Source organism: Coregonus lavaretus, assembly GCF_964263955.1.
Source record: "Coregonus lavaretus genome assembly, chromosome: 1".
Lineage (NCBI taxonomy): Eukaryota > Metazoa > Chordata > Actinopteri > Salmoniformes > Salmonidae > Coregonus > Coregonus lavaretus.
Window position 1 is genome coordinate 50,923,959 of NC_139988.1, and position 12,904 is coordinate 50,936,862.

Below are 12,904 nucleotides of genomic sequence, written 5' to 3' on the forward strand. Positions count from 1 at the left end.
CTGAGTAAAAACTCACGGACGACTAGTAAAGCTCAAACCAAGTTTATTCAACCCACTGGGTCATACAGCTGCATAAGACAAAGACATGTTCCCACCAGCACAAGTATGTATACCCCCCTTTAGGTGGAGTCTCCTCCTTTTCTCTAAACAATACATCTTTGTTGCTAGGCAGGAAGTTAAGTGATGTGGGTAATAAACTGTTCCTTCTCCCTTCAGGTGATCTGCCCTGACCTTGGCCCCCATTCCTCACTAATCTCCTGCTATCCACCCATATCAGTGACCGCATTCATGTGATTGCCTTTTCCCTTACTTAGTAACTCTCCAAGCCCATGGCTCATATCCACCCTTAATTGACCCCACCACATGTTATCAGTATAAAAGACACCTGTCCACAACCTCAAACAGTCACACTCCAAACTCCACTATGGCCAAGACCAAAGAGCTGTCAAAGGACATTAGAAACAAAATTGTAGACCTGCACCAGGCTGGGAAGACTGAATCTGCAATAGGTAAGCAGCTTGGTTTGAAGAAATCAACTGTGGGAGCAATTATTAGGAAATGGAAGACATACAAGACCACTGATAATCTCCCTCGATCTGGGGCTCCACGCAAGAGCTCACCCCGTGGGGTCAAAATGATCACAAGAACGGTGAGCAAAAATCCCAGAACCACACGGGGGGACCTAGTGAATGACCTGCAGAGAGCTGGGACCAAAGTAACAAAGCCTACCATCAGTAACACACTACGCCGCCAGGGACTCAAATCCTGCAGTGCCAGACGTGTCCCCCTGCTTAAGCCAGTACATGTCCAGGCCCGTCTGAAGTTTGCTAGAGTGCATTTGGATGATCCAGAAGAGGATTGGGAGAATGTCATATGGTCAGATGAAACCAAAATATAACTTTTTGGTAAAAACTCAACTCGTCGTGTTTGGAGGACAAAGAATGCTGAGTTGCACCCAAAGAACACCATACCTACTGTGAAGCATGGGGGTGGAACCATCATGCTTTGGGACTGTTTTTCTGCAAAGGGACCCGGACGACTGATCCGTGTAAAGGAAAGAATGAATGGGGCCATGTATCGTGAGATTTTGAGTGAAAACCTCCTTCCATCAGCAAGGGCATTGAAGATGAAACGTGGCTGGGTCTTTCAGCATGACAATGATCCCAAACACACCGCCCGGGCAACGAAGGAGTGGCTTCGTAAGAAGCATTTCAAGGTCCTGGAGTGGCCTAGCCAGTCTCCAGATCTCAACCCCATAGAAAATCTTTGGAGGGAGTTGAAAGTCCGTGTTCCCCAGCGACAGCCCCAAAACATCACTACTCTAGAGGAGATCTGCATGGAGGAATGGGCCAAAATACCAGCAACAGTGTGTGAAAACCTTGTGAAGACTTACAGAAAACATTTGACCTGTGTCATTGCCAATAAAGGGTATATAACAAAGTATTGAGAAACTTTTGTTATTGACCAAATACTTATTTTCCACCATAATTTGCAAATAAATTCATTAAAAATCCTACAATGTGATTTTCTGGAGAAAAAAATTATCATTTTGTCTGTCATAGTTGACGTGTACCTATGATGAAAATTACAGGCCTCTCTCATCTTTTTAAGTGGGAGAACTTGCACAATTGGTGGCTGACTAAATACTTTTTTCCCCCACTGTATGTCTATCCATTCTTCACACACAGGAAATTGTGTCTATAGTATTTTTTTAAATGATGAAGTGAGGATTTCAACATCTATTTCGTGTACGTGGGTGGCTTTCTCAAGGCTGCATTTTCCTTGATTTCATTATGTTTTGCAGACCACCTTTGATTTTCCTAAAAACCCAAAGTGTCAGTATCAACTGAGGACAACTCATAGAAGAAAGATGATCAGAAGAGATTGACTTAATATGTGTTTTCAATTCACGGAGACTCTAATGTTTTTCCTGTCCTGTTCCTTTCAGGATCTTTCAACGGCTGCTTTGAATAGCTTATCTTTGATAATACCCTAAAGCTTTTCAAAACCTCCCACCATTGCGACGTGTGTTTCTGTTTTTTAAAATCCAGCCTGATACATTTTTTATTCTGCGTCTGTGAGGCTTTATAGTTGGATTTTATGGAATTGATTTTAGCGTGGGCTGTGTTGCCCATGCCAACCGAGCAGACTTTTTTAAACCTGGAGAATAAGAGAGATGTAGGTGTGAGTCGTGATGTACAGTCAGACCAGAGTGATGCAGTGTGGGTAGCAGGCCTCTGCCAGAGGCTTCGAGCAGCTCGCAGAGATACGAGATCATTACACATACTGGGAAAACAACTGCATACCATCTTCATCAGGTCCACTCTTATCTATCAACTGAATCAATGTCCTTCCTCTCAAGGTTACATCATGTTGTTTTTGTATGGGATTTTAAGAAACATTTGTCTGTTGAAAATTCCTAACCACTTGTATAAACTATTTGCATACACTTCAAACAGACATACACTGAGTGTACAAAACATTAAGAACACTCTCCTAATATTGAGTTGCACCACCCCTTTTCTTCTCAGAACAGCCTCAATTTGTCAGGGCATGGACTCTACAAGGTATCGAAAGCGTTCCAGAGGGATGCTGGCCCATGTTGACTCCAATGCTTCCCACAGTTGTGTAGCTCAGTTGGTAGAGCATGGCGCTTGCAACGCCAGGGTTGTGGGTTCGTTTCCCACGGGGGGCCAGTATGAAAATGTATGCATTCACTAACTGTAAGTCGCTCTGGATAAAAGCGTCTGCTAAATGACTCAAATGTAAAATGTAAGTTGGCTGGATGTCCTTTGGGTGGTGGACCATTCTTTATACACACGGGAAACTGTTGAGCGTGAAAAACCCAGCAGCATTGCAGTTCTTGACACAAACCAGTGCACCTGGCACCTACTACCATACCCCGTTCAAAGGCACTTAAATATTTTGTCTTGCCCATTCACCCTCTGAATGGCACACACACAATCCATGTCTCAATTGACTCAAGGCTTAAAAAATCATTATTTAACCTGTCTCCTCCCCTTCATCTACACTGATTAAAGTGGATTTAACAAGTGACACCAATAAGGGATCATAGCTTTCACCTGGATTCAACTGGTCAGTCTATGTCATGAAAAGAGCAGGTGTCCTTAATATTTTGTACACTCAGTGTACATAACCCATCAGACACGCCACTATGGGTTTCTTCACGGCACCCAAACCAAAAACAGATTTAATGGGTCGCTCTGTTATGTATAGAACAGTGCCGGCTGGTGCCGTTTAAGATCAGCGAGGGCAATAAATTAGTTATTTCTATTAAAACATTTTGGATAACTGTTATTCATATTCCATTCACCCAACTCAATGTAACATCGATAGGTTTAGGCTACTACATGACTCTAATTTTCCCTATACCCATCATGAGGTTGCTACCACCTAGCCTATGAATGAAAGTTTACAATGTCGAGAGACATTTGAGTAATCAAAGTGACAGACATTGACACATTCAATACCGCCTTGCACACTCTTGCCTGCTCCTAGCTGATCTAGGGTGTAATCATTTGTCCAACAGTTGCAAACGAGAGTTTCTATTAAACAAATTCCAGTATGTTTATCCCCGTTTTGTTCCGTTTGCTTCCGTTTAATAAAAACATGTTCAACAGAATCGGCGGAATGAATACACCCCTGTTCATCCACAAACAGTTCACTTTCATAGCAGCCACATAAAAACAACATGATCCCTTTGATCATTGTATAATTCCTTCTCAAATCTACGCGCTCTCCTCCTCTCACCTTTTCTGTCTGTGACCAGGCGAAAAAACCTTTCCAAGCCAAACCTTCATATCATAACCGCTAACCGCTACACACAGCCTACGTCATTGTCACCATATTAACGTCATCGTCAACATAGCTACTAGAACTAACGTGTTAGTAAACCCGCTACAATCATGCAATACAGTGTACAGTTAGCAGCAAGCAGTTTAGCAGTTATACAGGCGGGCCCCGGTGGAAATAAATTAATAAAACCAAAAGCTTACCTTGACTTGGAAAATAGCCATAGCCAGCTAGCTAACATAGCATCCCTCTCTGTTTGAGCCGGGTGTTTGAGTAGGCTAGACTAGCTAGCTGCATTCGCTAGCTAAGTAAATGAAAGTGAAAGTGAAAAGAAAATACAACGAAATATAGCTCTATCTCTCTTGCTTGCTTCTCTTTCATTTTTGAAGAAATGAATTTGTTCAAAACTGTTCAACTATTGTCTTTCTCTCTCTTTGAGTCAACTACTCATCACATTTTATGCTCTGCAGTGCTAGCTAGCTGTAGCTTCTGCTTTCAGTACTAGATTAATTATCTGATCCTTTGATTGGGTGGACAACACTGGGTGGTCAGTTCATGCTGCAAGAGCTCAGATAGGTTGAAGGACGTCCTCCAGAAGTTGTCATAATTACTATGTAAGTCTATGGAAGGGCGTGAGAACCACGAGCCTCCTAGGTTTTGTATTGAAATCAATGTATCCAGAGGAGGATGAAAACTAGCTGTCCTCCAGCTACACCATGGTGCTACCCTACAGAGTGCTTTTGAGGCTACTGTAGACATTCATTGCAAAACAGTGTGTTTTAACCAATTATTTGATGACATGAATATATTTAGCATAGCTTTATCTAAAAAGGATAACTTTTTTAATGTTTCACTATTTGTATTTTTATGATATTCTGAGGATGGTCCTCCCCTTCCTCCTCTGAGGAGCCTCCACTGGTATAGAGCCATGTCATCGTGCGTGGAATGTTCTGCCACCAGAGGTTACTCAGGCAAAAAGCAAGTTTAGCTTTAAAAAACAGATAAAACATCTTATTGTATAACAGCGCCTCTCATCTTTCTAAAGATCTAATTTAACGGTACTGATTATGAATATGTATATATGAATAATGTGTAAATAGTATTTTTGTTGTCTCTTGGTGTCTTTCCAATATATAACTCTTGTTTGAATTTAATGTAACATCTTGTGTTTTTCTTGTCTATAACTGTACTTTGTCATGTATTTGTATGTTTTATGTGGACCCCAGGAAGAGTAGCTGCTGCATGTGCAGTAGCTAATGGGGGTCCTAATAAATTAAACCTAAATCTATAAATTATTGACTTATTTACGTTATTTATTGTCTGATGTTATACACATTCTCCTAAGACTGCCTTGATATTTACTGTAACTGCTCGTGGTGACCAAGCCATGATGTATGTAGTGTCATTGACAGTGTAGTAGTCCTTACCTCATGGGACAGGTAGAAGGCAGCGATCCCCAGGGGCCAGAAGCAGCACAGCATGGAGAAGACACTCAGGCCCAAGTGATCCCTCGGTGGCATCATGAGGAAGTTGTCCTCACTCTCCGAGTCGCTCGAGTACTCGCTCTGTGAAAGCACAAAGAGTGAATACTTTGAGCGAATACTGCAGGTCAAGAAAGGAGAGTGGTCTACAGAAGACTGCATTGTAGCGCAGCATAGGGTGGCCTTGCTGACGTTTAGTTGAAATTATTTTCTGTCTTCATAGACTACAGATGGCCTCTTGTTTTCCTCACCTCAGCACATGTTTGTAAATACACTGACAGCTTGCACAGCTGGGCTCTCTAGCAGTCGATTTGCACCGGGAGGGACCTGTACATATGTTCACCCAGACAGGGGCACGACTAGCCATGCCAGCTGGACAATGATGGGCAACAAACAACCTGCCACCTGGCTCTCTCTCTCTCTCTCTGCTTCTCTCTTTCTCTCTCTCTCCCTTAGATACAGTGCCTTCAGAAAGTATTCACACCCCTTGACTTTTTTCTATTTTCTTTGTGTTACAGCCTGAATTTAACAATAATAATAGTGTTTAACATGATTTTTGAATGACTACCTCATCTCAGTACCCCACACATACAATTATCTGTACGGTCCCTCAGTCGAGCAGTGCATTTCAACCACAGATTCCACCACAAAGACTAGGGAGGTTTGCCTCGCAAAGAAGGGCACCTATTGGTAGATTGGTAAAAAAAGCAGACTTGAATATCCTTTTGAGCATGGTAAAGTTATTAATTACACTTTGGATGGTGTATTAATAAACCCAGTTACTACAAAGATACAGGCGTCCTTCCTAACTCAGTTGCCAGAGAGGAAGGAAACCGCTCAGAGATTTCACCATGAGGCCAATGGTGAATTTGAAACAGTTACAGAGTTTAATGGCTGTCACAGGAGAAAACTGAGGATGGATCAACAACAATGTAGGTACTCCACAATACTAACCTAAATGACAGAGTGAAAAGAAGGAAGTCTGTACAGAATAAATAATATTCCAAAACATGCATCCTGTTTGCAATAAGGCACTAAAGGAAAACTGCAAAAGATGTGGCAAAGAAATTAGCTTTATGTCCTGAATACAAAGTGTTATGTTTAGGGAAAGTCCAACCCAACACATCACTGAGCATCACTCTTCATATTTTTAAGCATTGTCATGGCTGCATCTTGTTATGGGTATGCTTGTCATCGGCAAGGACTACAGAGTTTTTTAGGATAAAAATAAACGGAACAGAGCTAAGCACAGGCAAAATCCTAGAGGAAAACCTGGTTCAGTCTGCTTTCCAACAGACAAGGAGACAAATTCACCCTTCAGCAGGACAATAACCTAAAACACAAGGCCAAATATACACTGGAGTTGCTTACCAAGACGACATTGAATGTTCCTGAGTGGCCTAGTTAAAGTTTTGAATTAAATCTGCTTGAAAATATATGGCAAGACTTGAAAATGGTTGTCTAGCAATGATCAACAACCAACTTGACAAAGCTTGAAGAATTATAAAAAGAATAATGTGCAAATATTGTACAATCCAGGTGTTCAAAGTTCGTAGAGACTTACCCAGAAAGACTCACAGCTGTAATCGCTGCCAAAGGTGATTCTAAAATGTATTGACTCAGAGGTGTAAATGAGATATTTCATGTATTTAACTTTCAATAAATGTGAGAAAAAAATTCTAAAAACATGTTTTAACTTTTTAATTATGGGATATCGTGTATAGATGGGTAAGACATTTTCTTATTCAGGAATTCAGGCTGTAAGTAGGGCCATGCTTTAGGGCTTTTTAAAAAAAACGTTGCTTTTACCTTTATTACCAGCATGATCTACTAGATTTGCTGCAGGAAGAAAATTCTAGGAAATGTTATTTTAATTGTCTCTAATCAATCAATCAATCAATCAATTAATGTCTGGTTGTGCGTGTGTGTTTGGTGGGGGGATCACCTAAGTCAGCGGAGGCGTAGCACTGTGAATCTTAATTGCACAAAGCCTATTATTTGTCAGGGAATACTATTTGTAGATCAGTGATTCTACACCTCACTTTGCTCAAGCTGATCCTTTCCAACGGACTTGGAAGTTGTAGCTAAAAATGGGTCAGTTAGGGTCAGTTAAGGTAAAGGGGAGAGTCAATAAAACCAAATACAATATACTTCCATGGTTGGCTTCATTGGCTCATGCTGGAAATACTGGTGAAAGCAAAATGCCAAAAAAATGCCAAAAAAGCATGGCCCTAATTATGAGGACATTCTTGTCCTGGAGGGTGGATTAGCAGGTTATTACGAGAAATCATTGCACCTCTTCAGAACTCTAGCTAATTAACTTCAGATGGATTCTGAGCAAGACGCCAAAAAAATTTAATTCACAAATCTCATTCCACACACAGTGCCTGAATCTGACGGTAATGGAGTCAGAAATGTGGCTGCATAATAGAAGAGTCAAATGCTCCATTAACTAGATTCTGAGATAGACTTCAATGTTCTATAAAAAGGTCAGCATGCAAAGTAAATTATATAAGATAATTGAAGGGACTTAGATAGTAACAGACATCCTATGTAAATTTGGAAGGATTAGACATATTTTACTCCACAAGTACTGTAAGAACATTGTGAAGGGCAGTCCAATAACGTAAACCCACGGGAATCATGTTAAGTATGCGGTACAGTATTTGTAATTCATTTTAAGGAATCATCTACAATAATGATTCTGTGGGCACCTCATATATTATTACATTGCTGTGTATTTCAAAGAACCCACATTGAGAATTTTGTAGTGAATTAGGGCAAAATGAATCAGTTTTTTTTGTTGCTTTCTCTACAGTATTACAACATACAGTAATAAATATCCTATTCGCAAATTAAGAATGTGCTATAAAAAGGGTGTTTACCTTGACTGCTCCAGTGACAAACACCAGAAACCATGGCAACACCAGAAACCAACAGTTTAGCGTTGACTCAATTCATTTTTCCTGCAAACATTTAGTATTAAAATAACTAGTCTTTTAAAGTTCACATAGACCCAGGGATAGGGAAATTATATATCCACAATACAGCTACCTGAGCCCACATACAGTCGTTGTCAAATGTTTTGAGAATGACACAAATATTAATTTTCAAAGTCTGCTGCATCAGTTTTTATGATGGCAATTTGCATATACTCCAGAATGTTATGAAGAGTGATCAGATGAATTGCAATTAACTGCAATGTCCCTCTTTGCCATGAAAATGAACTTAATCCCCAAAAAACTTTTCCACTGCATTTCAGCCCTGCCACAAAAGGACCAGCTGACATCGTGTCAGTGATGTTGACGAGGACAAGGCTGGAGATTACTCTGTCATGCTGATTGAGTTAGAATAACAGACTGGAAGCTTTAAAAGGAGGGTGGTGCTTGAAATAATTGTTCTTCCTCTGTTAACCATGGTTACCTGCAAGGAAACACGTGCCGTCATCATTGCTTTGCACAAAAAGGGCTTCACAGGCAAGGATATTGCTGCTAGTAAGATTGCACCTAAATCAACCAATTATCGGATCATCAAGAACTTCAAGGAGAGAGGTTAAATTGTTGTGAAGAAGGCTTCAGGGCGCCAAAGAAAGTCCAGCAAGCGCCAGGACCGTCTCCTAAAGTTGATTCAGCTGCGGGATTGGGGCACCACCAGTGCAGAGCTTGCTCAGGAATGGCAGCAGGCAGGTATGAGTGCATCTGCACACACAGTGAGGCGAATACTTTTGGAGGATGGCCTGGTGTCAAGAAGGGCAGTGAGGAAGCCACTTCTTTCCAGGAAAAACATCAGGGACAGACTGATATTCTGCAAAAGGTACAGGGATTGGACTGCTGAGGATTGGGGTAAAGTCATTTTCTCTGATGAATCCCCTTTCCGATTGTTTGGGGCATCTGGAAAAAAGCTTGTCCGGAGAAGACAAGGTGAGCGCTACCATCAGTCCTGTGTCATGCCAACAGTAAAGCATCCGGAGACCATTCATGTGTGGGGTTGCTTCTCAGCCAAGGGAGTGGGCTCACTCACAATTTTGCCTAAGAACACAGCCATGAATAAAGAATGGTACCAACACATCCTCCGAGAGCAACTTCTCCCAACCATCCACGAACAGTTTCGTGACGAACAATGCCTTTTTCAGCATGATGGAGCACCTTGCCATAAGGCTAAAGTGATAACTAAGTGGCTCGGGGAACAAAACATCGACATTTTGGGTCCATGGCCAGGAAACTCCCCAGATCTTAATCCCATTGAGAACTTGTGGTCAATCCTCAAGAGGCGGGTGGACAAACAAAACCCCACAAATTCTGACAAACTCCAAGCATTGATTATGCAAGAATGGGCTGCCATCAGTCAGGATGTGGCCCAGAAGTTAATTGACAGCATGCCAGGGTGGATTGCAGAGGTCTTGAAAAAGAAGGGTCACCACTGCAAATATTGACTCTTTGCATAAACTTAAATGTAATTGTCAATAAAAGCCTTTGACACTTATGGAATGCTTGTAATTATATTTCAGTATACCATAGTAACATCTGACAAAAATATCTAAAAACACTGAAGGAGCAAACTTTGTGAAGACCAATACTTGTGTCATTCTCAAAACTTTTGACCACGACTACAGTACATGTCTTCTCCTGCCTGGTCTGTCCTGAGGCAGGGTAAAGCTTGGGCAGTGCTACACCTGAATCAGAACAGGTGGCGGAGACAACCGGACGCAGCGGGTACCCAGTGGTCCAGACTGCCACTCCCTTTTCCTCCCATTTCTCTTCTGCTCCCCTCTCCTCTATCATCTCTCCTCCCTTTTCTCCTTTCACCATTTCATCTCCTTTCCCCTCTCTCCTATCGCCCACCATTCTAGCCTCTCTGAATTCTCAACAGAGCCTCTTTCATGCTGAGGCAGCCTTTGAAAAGCCTGATATTTATCAGATCTCAAGCAGTGTGTAATATTCAGCTTTTTACTGCATAAAACGGTGCTCTTAGTGAACAGCTTCAAGGACCCAAGAGATCTTCCTCCTTCAGACAAAAACTTCAGAAATCCATCAGGTCCATTTGTATTTGGCTCTAAATGCAATAATAGAAACATATAATACAAACTTCTAACCATACAGAAATAAATTAATATGTTTCATACATAGTAACCATACCTTACAATGTTTACAGTCTAATGTGTTATGATAAAAGACAGAGCCCCCAAACCTTACCTCCAGCTCCTGGAACTCATCATCGTCGTCAATGTCATAAGACAGGGTCTGGATCTTTGCATCCTCCACAGCAAGTTCCAGGAACTTGCCATCGGCAAAACTCAGCCCATCCTTGGAGGCGGCAGAGGAGCCGGATGCCAAGTCCTCTATGAAGGTGGTCTCACAGCAATCCCCGACTCCATCCCCGCAGGCCCGCAGCATGTTCTCAGAGTACAGGATCAGGTTGGGCTTGAAGCGGGGGTCCATGCCCTGGGGCAGAGCGCTGGGGTTGAGCAGCTGTGGGGGTCCCCCTCCTCCGCCGACCCCCTGACCATTCTGCTCCTGCTGGGGGGACAGGTTGACCACCATGTGACCCTGGTACTGCGGGGGCGAGTACACTGACACCAGCCCTTCCTTAGTCTCCACCATCAAGCTGCGGGTGTTGATCAGACCGTTGTGCTTGCAGGAGCCCAGCCCTGCATTCCTTCCTCTCCCAACTGAAGAAGTCGTCCGCTGGTTGGGGGGCTCAGCCTCCACAGCCTGGCTGGAGCCCGACCCCACTCCCTCTCCCGGTCCACTCTCCATCCTGGCTTACAGAGCTGGATTGTTTGATCAAATCCCCTCCTCTTTAAAGGCCACTCTCATAGGGGCCTTGGGTTGGGGAAGGCATGGGATGGCAGGCTGCACTCTCCTGTGGGAGGTCATATTAAAATGGTTGAGCAGATAAAAAGGTATTTTGTATTCAATTTGCATTGTTGTTGTTTTCTTCATCAAAAGCAGTATAAACCCAGACAGAGCTTTAAACCTTTACATGCTTCATCTATTTAGGTTATTGAATTGGTATTTCAAATGAGAAAAACTATTTTTTTAAATCAGTTTGGCTTTCTGCTCATTTTCATGTAATCTTGCACTCAGTTGTAAATGTATTTAATTGTGCTGATTTATTTTGGTGAATCCAGCTCAGTCAGAAACATGGCTAGGTAGAGGGTTTAAGAAATAGTGAAGAGGAGTGTTTTGTCAATTAGCATCCGCCATTTCTGTGAAGATTTAATGGCACAGCTGCCAGTTACAAAACATAAACCCTGCCAAGCATTAAATCCTGAGGTGTTCGTTGCTGCCTAAGGCACTTCTAATTCCCAGCCTACATCACTTTGCATTTTATCTGGTGGGGTGTGTACCAACAAATGCATTTTGTTGGCAAACACACACATGCCCGCATGCGCATACACACGCACGCACACACACACGGACACACGCATGGATGCACGCACATACACACAAAAACACACACACATACAGTGGTTTGCAAAAGTATTCACCCTCCTTGGCATTTTTTCTATTTTGTTGCCTTACAACCTGGAATTAAAATGGATTTTTGGGGGGTTTGTATCATTTGATTTACACAACATGCCTACCACTTTGAAGATGCAAAATATTTTTTATTGTGAAACAAACAAGAAATAAGACAAATACACAGAAAACATGAGCGTGCATAACTATTCACCCCTCCCCAAAGTCAATACTTTGTAGAGACACCTTTTGCAGCAATTACAGCTGCAAGTCTCTTGGGGTATAATAATATGCCATTTAGCAGACGCTTTTATCCAAAGCGACTTACAGTCATGTGTGCATACATTTTTACGTATGGGTGGTCCCAGGGATCAAACCCACTATCCTGGCGTTACAAGCGCCATGCTCTACCAATTGAGCTACAGAGGACCACATGTCTCTATAAACTTGGCACATCTAGCCACTGGGATTTTTGCCCATTCTTCAAGGCAAAACTGCTCCAGCTCCTTCAAGTTGGATTGGTTCCGCTGGTGTACAGCAATCTTTAAGTCATACCACAGATTCTCGATTGGATTGAGGTCTGGGCTTTGACTAGGCCATTCCAAGACATTTAAATGTTTCCCCTTAAACCACTTGAGTGTTGCTTTAGCAGTATGCTTAGGGTCATTGTCCTGCTGGAAGGTGAACCTCCGTCCCAGTCTCAAATCTCTGGAAGACTGAAACAGGTTTCCCTCAAGAATTTCCCTGTATTTAGCGCCATCCATCATTCTGACCAGTTTCCCAGTCCCTGTCGATGAAAAACATCCCCAAAGCATGATGCTGCCACCACCATGCTTCACTGTGGGGATGGTGTTCTCGGGGTGATGAGAGGTGTTGGGTTTGTGCCAGACATAGCGTTTTCCTTGATGGCCAAAAAGCTAAATTTTTGTCTCATCTGACCAGAGTACCTTCTTCCATATGCTTGTGGAGTCTCCCACATGCCTTTCGGCGAACACCAAACGTGTTTGCTTATTTTTTTCTTTAAGCAATGGCTTTTTTCTGGCCATTCATCCGTAAAGCCCAGCTCTGTGGAGTTTACGGCTTAAAGTGGTCCTATGGACAGATACTCCAATCTCTGCTGTGGAGCTTTGCAGCTCATTCAGGGTTATC

At 42.4% G+C, this 12,904-nt stretch overlaps 1 protein-coding gene across 1 annotated transcript in view; it reads right to left on the bottom strand.

Annotated features, from left to right (window-relative positions):
* Positions 1–12,904, bottom strand: part of LOC311114017 (synapse differentiation-inducing gene protein 1-like) — a 43,850-nt gene that overhangs the window by 26,027 nt on the left and 4,919 nt on the right. Inside the window, exons 2-3 of the mRNA XM_084157145.1 lie at positions 10,487–11,156; positions 5,241–5,378 (exon numbers count right to left, since the gene is read on the bottom strand). Coding sequence (XP_084013271.1) covers positions 5,241–5,378; positions 10,487–11,050 — 702 coding nt within the window. The 5' untranslated portion in view covers positions 11,051–11,156. The remainder of the gene's footprint in view (positions 1–5,240; positions 5,379–10,486; positions 11,157–12,904) is intronic.